General features: G+C 35.8%; 1 protein-coding gene across 9 annotated transcripts in view; it reads left to right on the forward strand.

Annotated features, from left to right (window-relative positions):
- The window catches only part of MPDZ (multiple PDZ domain crumbs cell polarity complex component), a 162,164-nt gene that overhangs the window by 71,830 nt on the left and 69,762 nt on the right, over positions 1-20,572 (forward strand). For 8 of the 9 annotated variants that reach the window (XM_045840215.1, XM_045840214.1, XM_045840218.1 and 5 more), the window contains 8 exons: positions 1,089-1,272; positions 8,344-8,453; positions 10,604-10,750; positions 11,611-11,775; positions 12,139-12,324; positions 13,467-13,676; positions 16,264-16,380; positions 18,591-18,758. In XM_045840215.1, coding sequence (XP_045696171.1) covers positions 1,089-1,272; positions 8,344-8,453; positions 10,604-10,750; positions 11,611-11,775; positions 12,139-12,324; positions 13,467-13,676; positions 16,264-16,380; positions 18,591-18,758 — 1,287 coding nt within the window. The remainder of the gene's footprint in view (positions 1-1,088; positions 1,273-8,343; positions 8,454-10,603; positions 10,751-11,610; positions 11,776-12,138; positions 12,325-13,466; positions 13,677-16,263; positions 16,381-18,590; positions 18,759-20,572) is intronic. The other variant, XM_045840221.1, reaches the window with a different exon arrangement.

Genomic DNA, 20,572 nt, shown 5'->3' on the forward strand with positions numbered 1-20,572 from the left:
GTGGTAACCAACATACTGTTGTAATCTGCATCTGTGAGTTTTTGTTTTTTTTTCTTGTTTGTTCATTTGTTGCTGTCAGTTTTATAATCCACATATGAGTGAAATCATGTGGTTCTTAACTTTTTATGTCCACCTTACTTTCCTTAGCGTGACATTCTCAAGATCTATCCATGTTGTCACAAATGGTAGTATTTCATCTTTTCTTATGGCCGAGTAGTATTCCATTGCATATATGTACCACATCTTTCTCCAGTCATCTGTGGAAGGACACTTTGGTTGGGCAGAGAGTCTGCACTGAGGTAGCAGGACTTGCAGAGATCGCATGGCTGAAGAGAGCCATGAGGTTGGAGGAATGGAAATGAGCCCTTTGGGACTGCTGGGCAGAGTAATAAGCACATCATTCAGGGTGAAAGGGGTGATGGGAAGTGAGGATAGTGACCCAGGCCATTCAAAGCCATTCAGAGAGAGATTTGGAGCGTTGCCCTAGGCATGTTTGTGAAAGGCAAGTGGGGTTATATGATTATATCTTCTGTTTGGAAAGCTCACAGAGGCATCCTTAAATGTTTTGTCATTTGTGAACTAGAAAAAGGGAAAACCACATACATTTTTTTTGAAGAGGCAAAGAAATGAAAAGGAATGCAGTTTTGCTCGCATTCTTTTTTAAAGCATATATATATGATTTTAGAAAATAATTAGCACTTCCATTGACCACTTTTGTCATTGTCTCCTGTAGTTTTATGTCCTGCATAATACTGATTTCCAAAATTGACTGTGCATCAACATCACCTGAGGAATGTAAAAATATTTTAAGAGGTATAAGAAGACTGGGCCCCCCTAGAACTGTTGGCTTATAATTTCTAGAAGTGAGGCCCAGTAATCTGCATTAAACAAAATAAACAAAACCCTCCTGAGTGATTCCAGTGAATGAGAGCTAGTACTGGTCTCCAAACAGGTGTTAGCCTATCCCCCAGTTAGAGGGATACTCACTCCACGTTCTGTTTACATTAACAAGCACTAAATACATACTTTGTGAAATGATAATAAATGGTAATATCCATTTATTCTTTAACTTGCCTTGTGTTTACCAGGTGGATGGCACAAACCTTCAGGGTTTTACCAATCAACAAGCAGTGGAGGTGTTGCGACACACAGGACAAACTGTGCACCTGACACTAATGAGGAGGGGAGCAAAGCAGGAGGCTGAGCTTGAGTCCAGGGAGGATGGCACCAAAGATGCTGTTTTGTCTCCTGTTAATGCCGGCATAAGCAAAGGTAATACCAAGTTCATCTGGTTGCCAGTTATGCCCTTACATCATTTCAATTCTTTTCTAATTCCTTAATTATTTTAAAAACTGTTTTTTAGCTCTCACTACGTAGTGTGAACCCAGTAAAAAGGAAATTTAATGCAGTCAGGATTAACTGGGACAACGATATGTCGATTAGGTATAGAATGGGCTTCTGAATAAAGCAGATTACTTCTTATCCTATTTATTCTGGCACCATTTCTGCGTTGGAAACATGCATAGGGATTTACCTTTCTACCCCTGACAGACCTTTGCCTGCCATCATCACGTTTTCTCGTTAGGGGGAAACTATCTGTGTATGAGCCCCATGGTATGCTTAACTCCTCAGCCTTTCCTCGAAGGAATCAACTTTAATTTCCCACTTAGTAATGTCTTTCATAGCCTGCTTATACATGAGTATCTCTGGAAATTACTGAAACCCCCATGGAGCTCACTGGGGTAAGGGTTTATTGGTAGAGGTCAGGCTATTGGTTTGAAGGTGCTGTGTCATTTCTCACACTGTTAACCATCCAGGTATTTATGCCATGAACTACTTATTACAGTACTGGGGTACCGGGAGGCACATCACAGGAGAAATTCATTACTTCTTTGTCCCATTAACAGGAGAATTTTCCTTTAAGAATATGTGGTTATTAGAGAGTACCTGTGAAAAAACAATTTCTCATATAGGGGTTCAAATATATACAGTAGGGTTTGAAAAATTCAGATGCATGGTTATATTATAAATATAAGTACTAAAATATTCTTTTATTTAAGAAAATTATTAAAAAGATGAACCTTCTTTATGTTTGAGGAGAAACACCAGCATATTACCAATTGAAAAAGCAGGTAAACAACTGGAGCCAGGTTATTTTGTTCTTTATATACTTTTATACAGAAATGATTTTTAAAAATGTGATTAAGCCTCTACGGACCTATTGTAAATTACAAAAAAAAATCAAAAAAAGATGTGCCTGTACACCCTTACTTATAGATCCGATTAATCGCTCTAGCAGATTAAAATAGTTCATGTAAAGCTGGCATACTTTGTTGCTGGGTCAGTCTCTTCTACATTTTTTGACCAAGACCCTTTAGAGATCAGTCAGTTACATACATGATTTTAGTTCAATCCCCTCAGGTTTGTATGGCCACCATGTGTGTACTTACTGAACGAAGCGAATAGAAAATTATATAGCATTTCTAAAATAAACACAAGGGAATCTTTAAACCATAGGCTAATAGGAATGAAACTCCAATTTTGGGAGGGTTTTCCTTCTCAATATTTTAAAAGTTCTAAATGTTAATATTGCAAGGTTGGTTTGGAAAGGAATTTTAGAGAGAAAACTTTCTGAGATTTCTTTCACTATAAATCGGAGTTCATCAAGCTGTTTAAATACTTTTTGGAGCAGCATTGCTTTAATATGTAATTATATAAGAGCACTGTGATCTTTTTAGACTGGGTGCTGCGTGCTTTCCTTACCTGTCAGGTTGCTTTAGGTACGTTGGTAACTTAAACCCACTGAACAAAATCCAAGACTGATCTCCCTTCATTTGAATCCTGCCCATCAGGAAATAATTTTATTTTTTTCTATGGATAATCACTTTATTTTTTATTATTTTTAAGTATATCTTATTGATTATGCTACTAAAATTGTCCCATTGTTTTCTTCCCTTTATGCCCCTCTGCCTTGCACCTTCTCTCCCACGAGCATTCCCCCCCTTAGTTCATGTCCATGGGTCATACATGTAAATTCTTTGACTTCTCCATTTCCTGTACTACTCTTAACTCCCCCCTGTCTATTTTGTACCTACCAATTACACTTCTTATTCCCTGTACCTTTTCACCCATTCTCCCCGCTCTGCTTCCTCACTGATAACCCTCTAGGTGATCTCCATTTCTGTGAATCTGTTCTTGTTCAGGTTGTTTTCTGAGTTTGTTTTTTGTTTTTCTTTTTTAGGTTCAGTTGTTAATAGTTGTATGTTTATTGTCATTTTACTGTTCATAACTTTGATCTTTTTCTTAGATAAGTCCCTTTAACATTTCAAATAACAAGGGCTTGGTGACCAGGAACTCCTTTAACTTTATCTTATCTGGGAAGTACCTTATCTGCCCTTCCATTCTAAATGATAGCTTTGCTGGTTAGAGTAATCTTGGATATAAGTCCTTGCTTTTCATCACTTTGAATACTTGCCAGTCCCTTCTTGCCAGCAAGGTTTCTTTTAAGAAATCAGCTGATAGTCTTATGGGAACCCCTTTACAGATAACTGTTTCCTTTTGTCTTGCTACTTTTACGATTCTCTCCTTATCTTTAATCTTAGGTAATTTAATTATGATGTATTTTGGTATATTCCTCCTTGGGTCCAATTTCTTTGGGACTTCCTGGAAGTCTGTTTCCTTTGCCAAATTGGGGAAGTTCTCCATTATTTTTTGAAATAAGTTTTCAATTTCTTGTTGTTGTTGTTCTCCTTCTGGCACCGCTATGATTCAGATGCTGGAACATTTAAAGTTGTCCCAGAGGTTCCTAAGCCTCTCCTCATTTTTTTGAATTCTTGTTTCTTCATTGTGTTCTGGTTAAATGTTTATTTCTTCCTTCTGTTCCAAATTCTTGATTTAAGTCCTGGTTTCCTTCCTTTCACTGTTGATTCCCTGTATATTTTTCTTTATTTCACTTTATATAGCCTTCACTTCTTCCTCTATTTTTGCAACCATACTTAGTCATTTCTGTGAGCATCCTGATTACCAGTGTTTTGAACTGTGCATTTGATAGGTTGGCTCTCTTCATCACTTAATTGTATTTTTCTCTGGAGATTTGATCTGTTCTTTCATTTGGGCCATATTTCTTTGTCTCAGTGCACCTATTACATCATAAGGGGCAGACTCTTAGGTATTCACCAGCGTGGGGCAACCCACTTTGTTGCATTGTAGCACTGTATGTGAGGGAGGGATCAGAGAGGGAACAGTGCTCAGCTCTTGCCCTGCTTTGAGTCACTGTCCCCGCTACCCACAAGCAAATTAGGCCCTTCTGGTGCTGATTGCTGGTTGGGTGGACTTGTGTACATTATAGGACCCCATAGGTCTCTCCAGTGGACTCTCCTGTGAGACTGGGAGTTTCTCCCATTGCCACAGCCCCCACAGATTCTTACAGCCAGAGGTTTTTGAGGCTTTATTTTCCCACACTAGAACCCTGGATTGCCTGGTATGTCTCACTTCCCAGTGGTGCCTCCTGGCTTATCTGCATGTGAATGTGGGAGTACCCAGTCTGCCAGCTGCCACCTTGCCCAGCCAGGTCTGCCATATGGGGTGTCCTCTCTGCCCCGGCTGCCCATCTCCACCCCTCCTACCAGTCTGGGTGAATGTTTCTACTTTAACTCCTAGGTTGTTGGACTTCCAGACAGTTCGATTTTCTGGCAGCTCTGGTTATTGTTTTTAAATTTGTTGTTGTCCTTCTTTTTGTTGTGCGAGAAAGTAAAGCAAACCTAGCTATGCCTCCATCTTGGCTGGAAGTCAATTCATGAAACAGTTTTATTGAAACATTGTAGTTCTTTAAAATATCTACTACTTCATTATTAAATTCTTTGCTTTTTACTTGAAATTTTTATTTTAAAGCAGTATTTGCGAATATATCCTGGCAGTGAAATGTGTAAGATTCACACATGTTGATAACATTCTACCATTATTACACTGTTAGGTGAGGAAATTATTTAGGTTGACATGAATTATCAGGAGTAGGGGGAAAGGATAACATTATTTCAAAGCACAAAGCCTAAGATAGTAAGTGGGGATGGGGATGGGAGATTGTTGTGGAGACTCAGACCATCTACTTTTCTTTAGAGAATATGCATATGCATATGTAGAAGGATTAGACAGGAGAGGCTTTAGACTCAGAATCAAGGCTCCCAAATTACTTTTTTAAAAAAAAATTAGTAAAACTTTATTGTTGTTCAAGTACAGTTGTCTCCATTTTCCCACTACCACTTTCCCCTGCCCCACCCACCCATACCTCCCACCCTTAATCATCCTCACCTTTGGCTTTGTTCATGGGTCCTTTATACCTGTTCCTTGATGACCTTTTCCCTTCTTTTCCCTGTCATCCCCCTTCCCCTCTGGTTACTGTCAGTTCTTTATTATGATGTCTCTGATTATATTTTGCTTGTTTGCTTATTTTGTTGATTAGTTTCCACTTATAGGTGAGACCATATGGTATTTATGTTTCACCACCCTGCTTATTTCATTTAGCAAAATGCTGTCCAGTTCCATCCATGCTGTTGCAAAGGGTAGGAGCTCCTTCTTTCTTTCTGCTGCGTAGTATTCCATTGTGTAAATGTACCATAGTTTTTTGATCCACTTATTTATTAATGGACACCTAGGTTGCTTTTATCACTTGGCTATTGTAAATTGTGCTGCTGTGAACATTGGGGCGCATAGGTTGTTTTGAACTGGTGTTTCAGGATTCTTAGGGTGTGGTCCCAGCAGGGGTATCACCAGGTCAAAAGGCAGTTCCATTTTTAGTTTTTTGAGGAAATTCCATACTGCTTTCCACAGTGGCTGCACCAGTCTGCATTCCCACCAACAATGTACTAGCGTTCTTTTTCTCCACATCCTCGCCAGTACTTACTGCTTGTTGATTTGGTTATGATGGCCATTCTAACTGGTGTGAGGTAGTATTTCATTGTGGTTTTAATTTTTATCTCTCTGATGGCTAATGATGCTGAGCATCCTTTCATATGTCTCTGGGCCCTCTGTATGTCCTCCTAGGAGGAGTGTCTGTTCAGGTCCTTTGCCTGTTTTTTAATTGGATTTTTTATCTTCCTGGAGTAGAGTCATGTGAGTTCTTTATATATTTCGGAGATCAACCCTTTTCTGAGATATCATTGGCAAATATCTTTTCCCATGCAGTTGATTCACTTTTTATTTTGTTGATGTGTTCTATAGCCATGCGGAAGCTTTTTATTTTGATGAAGTCCCATTTGTTTATTCTTTCCTTTATGTCCCTTGCTCTGGGGGACATATCAGTGAAAATATTGCTGTATGGAATATCTGAGATTTTCCTGCCTATGTTCTGTAGGACTTTTATGGTATCATGACTTATATTGAAATCTTTTATCCATCTTGAGTTTATTTTTGTGTATTGTGTAAATTGATGGTTGAGCTTCATTTTTTGTTTGTAAATGTCCTGATATCCCATCACCATTTGTTGAAGAGGCTATTTTTACTTCATTTACTGCTTCTGCCCCCTTTGTCATCACATACTAATTGACTATAGAGGCTTGGCTTTATGTCTCGGCTCTCTGTTTTGTTCCAATGATCTATGTGTCTGTTCTTATGCCAGTACCAGACTATTTTGATTACAGTGGCCTAGTAATATAGTTTGGTGTCAGATATGGTGATCCCTCCTGCTTTGTTCTTCTTTCTCAAGATTCGAGGAGTCATTTGACCCTTCAGTAAGATCAGAAGACTGCACTTTAGGATTTTTTAAACATGCCTAAATCTTGTCTTGGGGCAGTTGGGAGAGGGGGAGATTGGAGAGTCGTTAACTGTAGGTTGTGATTGTATGGAGACACATTTCAGATTTTTTATCAGTAGCATATAGGTTCCCCACTTTTTGCATTCAGAATCCCACCCTGCTTGAATTGCTGCCCACCTTTGTAAGGACAGCAGAATCAGAGAAAAGGGGTTTGGGAGGAGATAGGACTCTAAGCTGACCCTCCTTTTTCTAACCCTTATCAGGTTGAAAGGGTCTATGTAACCTTTGTTATCCCTGTGTCATAGTTATCCTTCTCTGGACTGAATTTACTTTTAAAAAGAAAATACTCATTTGGGTGGGCTACTTTCTAAATTAAAATGTATATACATATATATTTTACTGTTTTCAATTTCTCAAGGAGAAACCAGATCACTTTATTAAATTAAGGCATAACAAATTTGCAAAATGGGCCTAGAGTGAAAGCTCATTATTCCATTGTAGAGGAGGCAGTTAATTAAAAAATCTGAATTTTGGAACACTCTTTAAATTTGAAATTTGAATGTTAAAAGGGATATTAAAATATTAATTTAGAGTATGCCTTGTGGAGATTTTTTAAAAGACAACCTTTATAACCTGATGGGTGTGGTTCAGTGTGTTGCACATCATACCACAAACCAAAAGGTTTCAGGTTCAATTACCCATCAGGGCACATGCCTATGTTGCAGGCCAAGTCCGTGTGCAGGAGGCAACTGATTTATGTTTCTCTCATACATCAGTGTTTCTCTCCTTCTCTTTCTCCCTCCATTCCCCTCTCTCTAAAACTAAATAAAATCTTTAAAAACAAATGTCCTCAAGTGAGGGTGAAAAAAGTAGATAGGCTTTATGAATAATAAATATGATGCAATATGGAACTCTTTGAATATGACTTGCAAATTCTTTTCAACCAGCTTCTTACTTTAGCTAAATATTTTAAGTTAATTTTGTTTAGTGATTTTCTTTCAAAAATTTTTTTATTTTCCTTTTGCCAATTAGTGCAAACCAATTATGGGCTTTTATTTTAATGTGCATTCTCAGTTTTTTATTTTTCCTTATTTTATTTGCTCATTGTACATGGAGTTGCATATCTTATTTGTTCGTTTCTTTTGCTTGCCTCTTTTTGCTAAGGTGCAGCATGATCCTTCTTTACTCTGTAGAACCAAATAAAAGTGAAATAGGTAAACCAACATGAAAGGCAGCATGTGTTTTACTAGCGTCACCAAAGGACCACCCAGTGAAACCTTGAGTCATCCGGGGCCCTCATTTTTTTAAGTAAATGTTAGATTGTAAATGAATACTTCAATGGAAATATAGTAAAGACTTAAAAATAGCCTCTTAAAAGAGAATAGTGTTGGAACATAAAGATGTTAGGGTTCTAAATTAAATTATTAAAATATGTAGAGAAACAGAGTAACTCATATATTGGACAATGAGTTAGACTTTGTATAATAGACAAGTCCTGATCCCTGGTATAGAATGTTAAAGTTTTTAAAAAAGAGTGTTAAAATGAGGATAATTGTTGTAGTTTGTCACTAACTTAATTGTTTTGACGATTTTAGGTTATCCATTACTGTTAGCTGAGATAGAAGAAGTAGAAGACACACAACAACAGGAAGCCGCCCTGCTGGCAAAGTGGCAAAGGATTATGGGAATTAATTATGAAATTGTGGTAGGTTACTTTACCCTCCCTAACTTCCTTACTTATAACTGTATTTAGCAGGAAGTTCATGAGAGCAATAAAAATCATAATCAAAGAGAGTCTTTGAAAAGTAGCAGTTGTACCGGACTGTTTTGGAGTGCTGAATGTGCTGATTCAGGTATTAAAAAATTCAGGTTGGAGAAAGAAAGTTGGATAGTAGCCAAGGAACTGAAATGAATGGGATGAAGTTTTAGAATTCATAATTTATCAATGTTTTAATATTTCTGACTGTAGTATACCTTATATAGATACAGGGAGGTTTTTGTCCTGATTCTTAAACTTGGGATTTATAGAAAGAATCATAAAAGAATAATAGCAGTTATTTAAAGATTAAAGAAAAATAAATTATGACTTGTATATAAAATTGTAAAGACTTTTTCCTACTCTCTATCACACTCATGAATTTACTTTCCTTGAGAGGTTTATTTCTACATGCTTTTTTTTCATATAACTTATGCCATATTGAGTGTTTTATGTTTATTAAAATAGTTTGCATAACTATTATAGCAATTGTTGGCATCCTAAAAAGATTTAACAAAGGTGCCACAAATTATCAATCTTTAGGTATACAGCAAATTTCAGGGATTTCAAAAGGGAAAATGTAGTACTAGGTTAGGTAGAATTTCTCTTATTGCTTATAATGTTTAACTTCAGATTAGAAGAGATAAAAGAAAATAGATTCATATAATATTCATAACTAGCTTTTATTGAGCTTTGTGCCAAGCAGTGTTCTTCATGTTTCGTTTAATCCTCATGACAATGATCTTTTTTTTAAACACTCAAGACAGTTAACAGACAATTAAGAAATGAGTACAGTTGTTACTGCCATTTTAAATCAAGTCAGGGAAAAATACAGGAAGGTCCATCTTAAGTGTGGTTAACATAACGTGAAAAGAAAGTTGAGGAACTCCTCCTGCGGGGTAGGCTGGCACATAGCTGAGACTGCACTTCTGGAATGGTTGAATAATGAACGGAACCCTTGGACCTGCTGCTTTGTTAGCAGTGTTAGAGACTGGGAACTTTTCATAGGCTTCATGCACATTGCCTCTGGGTGGCCCTCACAGTGTTACCTGTCTGTCAAGGGTACGTCTGAGGTGTACGAAAGAACTAAACTATTTATTGGCCCTCAACAAAAGTAAGTTAGACTGGGATCCAACTTTAAATTGTTGTCTGTAGTTTACAGCACAAACCTAATCATAGGAGCGGTGGTACAGTGGAGAGGAGGGTTGATGGACATTACTTGGGCACCTGGGGGTCTGCTCAGAGGAAGAGTTGTCTGCAACGGGTTTTTAGGAGTGAGAAGGTTCTGTCCAGTGTTCGATTTCAAAGTCAGATGAGGTAGTTTCTGATAATAGCCCTGCACACATTACCACTAAGATGTGAAAGAGATCTTTTGTAATTAAGCAGCATTTTTCTCAGTCTCTCTATCCCCAGTTTCCTTAACTGTAAAATACAGGGGATGAAGTAGGTCATCTTTAGTATACTTCCAGTTTTCCAATCTTAATGTTACAATGAATGGAGTCTTTATGAAAATGGGTGATTTCCTAACATTCTTCATTATTTTGTGTGTAACATAGGAAATAGGAAGGCCATTCCCCTGTTTTAAGCTTTGATTTGATTTTGAAGACAAGTGTTGTCCCTCTAAACAGTGTAAGCGAGGGCTGTGGGCTATAGGTTCAATCTGCTTAGGTTCACAGCTCTTTTCTAGCTGTTCACTGACTGTGGTTAAGGTAACCTCTCTGAACCTCACCTTCCTAATCTGGGAAACAAGGATAGAAATTGGATCTACGAGAAGTAAATGAGGTAAACTGTGTAAGGGGGTTAGCACAGTCCCTGGCATAGTAAATGCAAAGTTTGCATTTTCTAGACTGCTGTTATCTGTAGACATGGCAAATTTCCTTGGGTTTTTGCTTCTTGCCTCTTCCTTTTGGTTTCTGTTGGTTCATGAAACTGATAGATATTAGTACACTTCCAAAGACAAAGCTCCAAAATTTTGCAGCTTTCCAATAAGGTTTCTGAAGCTTTTGTGAGAAAGTTGACTTGTTTTGAGTAACATAAAATGCATACATGAGAATTTAAAAAATGAAAGAATATTATAATTGTGATGATTTTTCTTTCAGGTGGCCCATGTGAGCAAGTTCAGTGAGAACAGCGGGTTGGGGATAAGTCTGGAAGCAACAGTGGGACACCATTTTATCCGGTCTGTTCTACCAGAAGGTCCTGTTGGACACAGTGGGAAGCTTTTCAGTGGAGATGAGCTGTTGGAAGTAAGGAGCTGTGCCATTGTCCTCTTCTGCCCCAGCTAAGATTCTTACAAGGCTACGGGAGGCTTCATGTGGTGAATAAGCAAGTTCTTATTATAAATGTCTCCTCCGAAAGGTACTTTAGAGAGATCTACAATTAAAATTCCACCCAAAGCAGAAAATTCAAATCCATATTTTTACATTGATTTTCAGACCTAGTTTCATGCTGAGTTTATTTTTCTGTTTTAGGTCCAGAAAACTACAAAAAAATCTTTAATTTTTTTAAACATATTGTCAACTTTTAGAATATACATTTACATATTTCAAAATCACAAAGAATGAAAAGCTTTACAGTAAAAGCCTCTTTCCTGTCCAATTCACTCAGTTCCATCAGCCTTCAATAGGTAACTACTCTTACGTTTGTTTCTGAGCAACCTTCTGGATACTTTTAATGCAAAAACAAGAAAGTTTCAATGTATTCTTTTGCCCCACTTAAAAAAATGTGCTAGTGCACACTCTGCACCATTTTCCATTTTGATTTTTTTTCATGTAATAATAGTATAAAATGTCAGTTTTTAAAATAATTTCTTTTTCTTTTCATCATTTGGGAAAGTTTTTATTAACTCTTCTTTTCCAAACTGCTACACTGGCAGATTAAATGCGGATGGAAACTAGTGATTTATCCAAGAGTGCCTTAGAAGGTTCGATAAGACTACTTGCATGTAAATTGCTTTTGATAGTATTATTACAAATATAACTGTAGTTCTGAGCACAGCAGAACTATGGTAATAGTAAAATTTATATTTATTTAATGGAAACTTGTTTTTAAAAGAATGTTGACGTTATGAAATGTTATTTCTTGGACGACTTATCGTTTTCCACAGGTGAATGGCATAACTTTGCTTGGGGAAAATCACCAAGATGTGGTGAATATTTTAAAGGAATTGCCTATAGAAGTAACCATGGTGTGCTGTCGTCGAACTGTGCCACCTGCCACCCAATCAGAATTGGATAGCCTGGACTTATGTGATATTGAAATAACAGAAAAGGTATTGGGAATGTGGATATGAGACTAATCTGAATATATAATAGAAAGCCTACATTTCATTAATGAAAAAAGTGAAGATCACCCACAGTCATGGTGCTGAGATGTAACCATTATATATTTGTATATAAGGTCTTTGAACCATACATTTTTAATTCCCATTACATGTTAGGTATTACTTCTAGTCTAATAGTTTTCAGTAATTATGACCTTAATCCCTAAAGGTTTCCTGATAAGCTACTGCTACTCTTATTTGAGAGTATTTTGTTCTGGAAAGAGGCTGAGAATCTCCCTTTTTTTTTTGTAGTGTTATGTATATCTGCTAGTCTAGTGCCTCTGAAATAAGAGCTGTCTCGTCTGTTACCAGCCTCATATAGATCTAGGCGAGTTCATCGGGTCTTCCGAGACAGAGGATCCTGTGCTGGAGATGACTGATGTGGTTCAGAATGCACAGAAGGTTCAAGGACCTTTGGCCATGTGGGAGGCTGACATTCAGCACATCGAGCTGGAGAAAGGGAGCAGAGGACTTGGTTTTAGCATTTTAGATTATCAGGTAAATATACCCTACTTTTAACAAAAATTTTAATGAAGATAATATGTACTAATGATATATTGTTAGTAGTAGAGAAAAAGGAGATAATATTTCAATCATCAAAGACATCTTGGTTTTAGTAAATCTTTCAAAATAATAATTTATATGATTCATTGGTTATCATAAAGGATTTCTTTTTAACATTGCATTCATTGAGTTCTTTTACATTTCACTTCTTGTGGATTTGAAGAACATGCAGAGTACATTTTAGGAATATTGTAGGAATATTTTTGACATTTGGGAGTATGTCCAAACTATTTGTAAATCTATGCACTAATGGTTCATATTTTAATGATAAAAAAAGTATCACATACTTACTGCTTTTGTCTGAAGTGAAGAATAGATGTATAATCAGTTATATTATTAATTCTAGCATTTCTATTATTTGAGTAAGTTTATGAACAAACTTAAATTGTTCACATGGGACCTTCATCCTTACATCTTGTCCTGTTCTGTGCTGTGAGTAGCTGAGGAGATGCTTTGGATGGTCAGATGGACGCAGCTGTTGTTCCTCATTAATTAATACTGAGCCAGACGCTGTCTCTGATGACTCCTGGGGGTTCTGTTGTTCGCAGTCCTGATTCTGGAGCCTGGTGCTGATATTAAGGTTGCTGTATATGTTACAGTGCATCACCAAATTCTGTATGGCCTCCTTTTATATTTCCTTATTTCAAAAGGTGTCCCTTGCCGTGTTCAGTTTATTCACATCTACTGATGTTCCAGAACAGTTATATCCTATTTACCAAATGCTGATTTTTAGTAATTCATGTATCTGACATCTGTCTAGCCTCAGATGATAGTTATGAAATTTGACAATTTATCAAAAGTTAAAATTCTCTCAAAGTTATATGTAATTTGAAAAGTTGATGCAGGAATGGTGACAAGTGAGGGTTCCTTGTTTAGGGTGAACTCTTCCTAAACTATAAAACAGAGGTAACCCTTAGCCCAGATAATTCATTAGAAGTATTAATGAAATTTCTTTTAAAGACACCTGAAATAATTACTCATCCATTACAGCTCGGGGAATCAGGGGCAACTTGTAAAAATATTTTCAGTGTAAAATAGGGCTGCCTTCTCTTTTCTTTTCTTTTCCCTTCTCTCAGGATCCAGTTGATCCAGCAAGCACTGTGATCGTAATACGTTCTTTGGTACCTGGTGGCATTGCTGAAAAGGATGGACGACTTCTTCCTGGAGACCGACTCATGTTTGTCAACGACGTTAACTTGGAAAACAGCAGTCTTGAAGAAGCTGTGCAGGCACTGAAGGGTGCACCATCAGGAATTGTGAAAATAGGAGTTTCCAAGCCTTTACCAGTAAGAATTTGGATTTTACTGATTCCTTTTTATATTTGCAAACAAAATGGTTTACTGTTAGTTTCATATGTTCATATGATTGAATCATGACTTTTTGGTACTTTTTATCACCATGGTTATGGCTCCAATAGAGTAAAGATTTAATTTTGATTGTTTTTAATGATGAAATAAAACAGGAGGTTCAGAAATAAATTTACAACATTGTTTTGTACTTCACTTTTGACATTTTTTAGTTGATAATAATGTCATGATGATGTAGAATGAAATATTTTCAAAGAAATGTGCCATCAAATATCTGTGCCAAGTGGAATATTAGAGAAATTAATAGCATCAACAACTGTTAATTGATTAGGAATCTTTAATTAGTGTGGGATAAAGTAGACTCTCTGTAAAGTGGCTTTAGGTCCTACATTCTGTCGATTTCAACACTGTTTTTAATCTAATTACTGCAAAGCAAGAAATTGAACTTTCCAAAATGGGTTCATCAGCTTCTGACTCTCCCCCTGGGGGTTATAGCCCTCATGTCATTAATTACTGCAACAGTGAAAATAGCTAATGACAGACTACATGTCAATATGTTCACTAGGTATAGTGATTGCAACATAGCACATATGACTGAATTGAAGTGAAATATTGGAGACATTGTCTTTGTGAGATTATTTTAGCTTATAAATATAGTTTTAAGTGAAAGGGCAAATATACCCTCTCTTAAGGAAACACAAACACATGGACATATTTGCATAAACATCTAATAAAAATTTGTTGTCTTTGTGAAAGGAGTTCAAACAGTAAGCTTTGTCAATATACAGGGTCCAGCACAAATAACGCCCCTGTTTTACTAAAAAATCTTTTATTACAAAATCATAAGCATGTAATTCTGTAACATAACAAGATCACACTCATAACATATGGCATTTTAGGTGAAATGTTCAAATTAAAACTATAAATTATTAGTCACATTATTACCCTATCAACCCCACTCAAGCAGGCATTACTTCTGCTGGACCCTGCATTTTATTTAAGGTTTTATTTATTTACTTTCAGAGAGAGGGGAAGGGAAGGAGAAAGAGAGGTAGAGAAACATCAGTGTGTGGTTACCTCTCACTCTCCCCCATACTGGGGACTCAGCCCACAACACAGGCATGTGCCCTGACTGGGTATCAAACTGGCAGCCCTTTGGTTCTCAGGCCTATGCTCAGTCCACTGAGCCACACCAGCCAGGGCTGGACCCCAGTGTTTTAAATGTTAATTAATTTGTTTTGTTCTTCACTTTCTATTCCACAAAGAATTGGTAACATATGAAAATATATTTATGAAAACTGAAAGAGGGAGAGAAGGGAAGAAGGAAAATAGGTTCATCTAACTAACCTGAAATCAAATCAGGATTAAAGAAATCAGAACAGAAGATCCATACAAAGGGGAATATAAGAATGAAGATAGGTCATTATAGGACTCTACATACACAGGGTGGGGAAAAATTGGTTTACAGCTTCTGTATGGAAAATAATCAATAATTAATAAATAATAATGTAAGAATAAACTTTTGTGTTTTGCATACCCATGACTGTAAACCTACTTTTGTTCCACCCTGTGTATTAAGATTAACCATACATTTGATTCTGGTCTTTGTTAGACAAAGAAAAATGGTGAACATGACTCTACATGTTTTTTACTGCCCTTAGGAGAACTATGCCAGTTATGTGGAAACAGACTTTTTCTTGTCTTAGCTTGTTCTAAAATAAATTTCTCTTATGAGAATATTTGCTATTTCAAATTCAATATGCATTGAATTAATGTGATAAATGTCTTTTATATAAGGTGAGGTTTACTATAAGCTTATGTAAAAAAGAAGAGAAAGTTTTTTTCTAAAATACTTCGGCATGTATTGATGATGCAGGGTAATGATACAGGCATTACAATTACCTGAGTATGCTAACTTATTTCATTTGAGGCTGGAACAGGAATGTTAGGTTTCCTGTTAGTGTGATCAAGGTTATAATATAATAGCTCAGGATGCAATTTAAGTAGATGGCATGCATATAGTTTTTTGGTTTTTGCTTTTTGCTTTTTAAAGGCCATGCTAAATTGAGAGACTTCATTGTAGAGTTCACTAACATTTCTTGTCAAGTAAAATTACATTCCTTAAAGTAATGTCCTAGTAAGGCCTGACACAAGTTGATTCTTTTTAATATTTTGATTCTTTGGCAATTCTTTTATGTTTTGATACATAAAAGTTGCCTTATTTAGCCAGAATATTTGCTAGGTAAAAAGTTGAACAGGAGATTATTATAAAAATTGTTAATTTTGATAATCTTACATAAGAAGAATGAAAAAAAATCAGTTGAAAGGGATTCTCCTCTAACAGATGATGTTGGTATTGCAATAAGTATCCTCATTGTATCTTAACAAAATTGTTAAATATAAATATTTATCATATTTTATGCTTGTCATTCTATGTTGAAGTCATATGGTATCATTTGAAAACTTTCCCATATTTTCTTCTTCTCTTCTTTTTCTCCTGTCTCTCCCTCTTTCCTTTCTTTTTCATGATTTCATCCTCCAACACTAAGTTTCATTCTCCCTGCAGCTCTCACCAGAAGAAGGTTATGTTTCTGCTAAGGAGGATTCCTTTCTCTACCCCCCACACTCCTGTGAGGAGGAAGGGCTGGCTGACAAAGCCCTCTTCAGGGCTGACTTGGCTCTGGTTAGTGGCCATGACTTATCAAGCTTTCTTTCAAAATTCTTATGTATTGTTTTTGCCTTTCAAAATATTCTAAAGTCTTACTATATTCTTTGTTCATTATGTTTTGGAAAACTAAACATTTTCTCATCAACTCCAATGGTTCTAAAAATTCAAAATGGGAATAAAAACAATCATATGTGAAAACTGTTGAAATGGTGAGGAAAATTTATTCAGCAAGGCATTATGTCAACAAGTAGAATTAATCTTTACATCATACTAAGAGTTTATCGAAGCACTTATTTGCTCTAATTGTATACCAGAATATCTGTAGACATCCTTTTAATTGTTTCAGTATGTAGCCAGAAATCAGCATTTTATCTACCTTTTGACCAGGTAATAGGTCTTCATGGGCATTATGTTAATATTATGTTAACACTTCAAAACTAGATAGTTTAGAATTCTATGGACTACATTAAATACTATGGCTTAAATGTATTCAATAATAGCCAGCCATAGAAAATTCTTTTTGAAATACTGCAGGTCACAGATACATCATTGTCTGAAAGTGCCCTGAGAAATCATTTCTTCCCTAGAATTGTCATGGCTTTCCTGAATCTCCTTAGATGACTACCAATCAAAAAGAAGAGTAGTCTCGCTTTTCTGTGAGTTCAGCATCTTATGGTAGTATTTGTCCTTGGTTTTCTCCCTAACTATGTAATTTTACATTGTTCATTCAACTTCTCTGGATCCTTGTGTTTTTATCTCTACAATAATTAGATGAATTGATTGTTGGGATCTCTTTTAAGATTCTGAGTCATCAATGAAAGGTATGCAAACTGTTTTGAGATATTTTTCTTTAATGTTACTTAAAACAAGTATTTTTCTCTTATAATCCATGATCTGAGGCTTAGTTAATATTATCTATGTAGATAACAGATGTTAAATATTTTCTGTTTAGATTGTTGTACATAATGTACATACATAAAAGATAAATCGCCACACAGTTACTCGCTAGTGAATTTGAACATGTATTGAAATACACAGAGACTGGTGGAAGGAAGGCTCGCTTGAGTATGGTTGGTAGGGTACATGAATATCTCGCATGAGATGGACAGAAATTTCAATATTTCACCTAAAATGTCATATGGTGTGCTTGAGTGTGATATTTTCATGTTACAGAATTACGTGCTTATGATTTTGTAATAAAAAAGGGGTGTTATTTGTGCTGGACTCTGTATAATTAGAGAAATTCATTTTGAAATGGCCCATCTGTTTTCTTGTCCTGTTTATACAAGAATGTGACTTGGTATAATGTTATATAATGCTTATAACTTTTCCTGGCTAAATGTGTAAGTTGAAATCACAAAGAAATAGAACATATGGGATTTTGTCAATAAAACAAAATATTGGTAATATTGGAGAATACTTATGTCAGTTCTACCCATTCTAAGGTGTAACAGTGAGTGAATTATACGAACAACTTCAAGCTTGTCATGTCTTGATTCTTTCATTTACTTTTCTACAGAAGATAGTCACAGGATTTTAGATAAGGCATAGTAAAATTCTCTACCACACTCTACATGGGTTTTCAAACAGTAGCAGTTTATAACACAGTTTTACCATGCCTAGATCATAACTGAGCACCTTGTGTGTTAGTGTGATTTCAGCATGAAATGACAGATTTTTCTCTTTAGCTTCTGATGATCACCATCAAGCTCCAAGTCTGTAACTTGAGTGGTTTTTAAATCCAGTTAAAGATCATTTAAACAAAATATGTTTTTAGTGAGATTTAGAAATAGATTGTTACCTAGTGGTGCTATTGAAGAAGTTTATTTTGGTTAAATAGGAAAAGTGATGACCTCATTCATTTTATTACAAAATTCTAGGGGTTAGGCAGGTATTATTTAAAAATAATGTAAAATAGAAAAAAAGCAAATATTTTTCTTAATTTATGAAACTGTTCAAACTTAGAATTGATCCAGGTCCTTTATTAATGGTTACCTTTAGCCCTTTATTGATGGAATAAAATAACCTTCAAGCCAACTTCCCTTGCAGATGGTGGGCATCCCTCTTCTATTGCATTAGTCAGTCTGTTATGCGGTAAAGAGGTTATGTGGAAAACAGCATAGATAAGGAATGATTTAAGTATGCCTGTTAAGTCTGAAGTGAAGACTTTGTCATATATGTAATAGAATAGAATTTTCAACTGATGCTATTGCTTTTATTCCTAGGTGGACACAAATGATGCTGACCTAGCAAATGAGTCTGCATTTGAGTCTCAGTACTCTCCTGATAATGACAGTATCTACTCTACTCCAGCCTCTATTTTATCTCTTCATGGCAGTGCTTGTAGTGATGTCTTGAACTATGGTCCCTCCCTTCCATCTTCTCCCCCCAAGGTACGAAGGAAATGTCATCTCATCTGTGAGAGAACGTTGTGTGTGGTTTTCCAGAGATCATTGTTTAGGGGAAGTTGAGCTATAGGAGTAACATGTCGGAGACATTATGTTTCTCAAATCATGGGTTCATTATCAGATTAAAGTGCAGTTTCCTTTAGGTAGTGTTGATTGGGTAACTCTTAGACTCATGGGGGCTATTTAACTCTACGGTCTGGATGCAGAGTGATAGACACAATGGTTCAAAGCTTTGATTAAGATTTCATGTTACAAAGACAACCATGAAATGTATTTCTCAAATCTTATTTTTTTTGCTGGTATACTTTGGGAAAATTACAATTATTTTCTTATTGGTTTTAAAACTGACTTTCATGAAAAGTTGGATAGTAAAATATTTTTGTATTTAATATTTACTAGCTAAGTTAAACTTAATGCTGTCATATGTTTTATATAAAATGATGCCAAAGAATACATAAAAAATCATACTGTACAGCAAAGTATATTTAAGTCACTGGATGTGAATGAAGAATTATGTTAGTTACTTTTTGTCATACCTGTGACATTTGCATTTTAGAAATAGATTGTTGACATAAATGCTCCAACTCTATTTTCTTGGTGACATGCCATAAACTGTTTAATAAGTAATATTTTAAAACCTAGTCAGTCTTTTGGGTGTGAAATGGTATCTTATGATTTTAATTTGGGATTCCTGATTACTACTAGTACCTTTTTAATACATTGGCCATTTGGGTTTCACTTCATCAATGGCCTCTTCATATTTTTTGACTGTTTCTTAATGGGTTGCTTATCTTTCTGTTGAGGTGTTGGCATTGTTTATATTTTTCCTATACAAAGCAATACAGTGTATTTTTATGAGTATATGGATGCATTTAAAAAACTAAAACTCTGTGGCAATGTTACTTTTCAACCTCAGGAAATAAGTTATTCTTAGAGAAAAAAAGGAAGTATAGGAATGTAGCTTAATACATTGTATTATTTTAACTGGAAGAGACTGAAGAAAATATGGCAAAATGTTAATATCTATAAATCTGAGCAAAAAAATCATATGTGGATATATTTTCTTTATTTTTCTATGTTGGAAATATCCCACAGGTAACAATAAAAATTAAGATAAAAGCCTGGCCAGTAATTCTTTCTTAAATATATGAAATATGTATTTTCCACATAAATTCATTGGGAAGGAAATTTGAATGAGTTGGAAAGTAGAATTTTCACAGTAGGTCTAGCACAGATTTCCTCCTTTCCTGAATTAACAAGTTTTGGGGTTTTTTGGCCAGATATTGAAGGATTTTCTTTTATGTTCAAGGTACACCTGTTATTCTTGCAAATGATGCTGGGCAATCTTTTTGAATTGGTTCACAAGGTATAATCTTGAATGGAGCAGCTGCTCCTCTTACCACACCTGAGACTGTCTCTCTGACTGCATCCTGTTTGGACTATGTTCAGTCTTTCCTTGCCTCGGGGCTGGAAGCTGAGTTCATCTCCTAATGAAATCTCCTAATCCACAGCATAGCACAATTCTTGCCAGTGGGACAGATTGCATTGTTTAACTTTGTAATTGTTACTTAAAGGTATCACGCAATCTGCATACTGAGAAGTGCATATATTTTACAGGGCAAATGCTGGCTGTATGCAACAAAACATATTGGCTTACTGAAGTCTGTTTGCCTCCTTTCTTTTTCTTTTTCTTAATTCCCAAGGAGTTTACTTTTTTGTGAAGCAAATTTTGGCAAGCTGGCTTATCAACTGAAATATTTAAACTACAAAACAACAAAGAACACATTAATGAGGGTGTT

Source organism: Phyllostomus hastatus, unplaced genomic scaffold, assembly GCF_019186645.2.
Source record: "Phyllostomus hastatus isolate PE091 unplaced genomic scaffold, TTU_PhHast_1.1 phas_contig_34, whole genome shotgun sequence".
Lineage (NCBI taxonomy): Eukaryota > Metazoa > Chordata > Mammalia > Chiroptera > Phyllostomidae > Phyllostomus > Phyllostomus hastatus.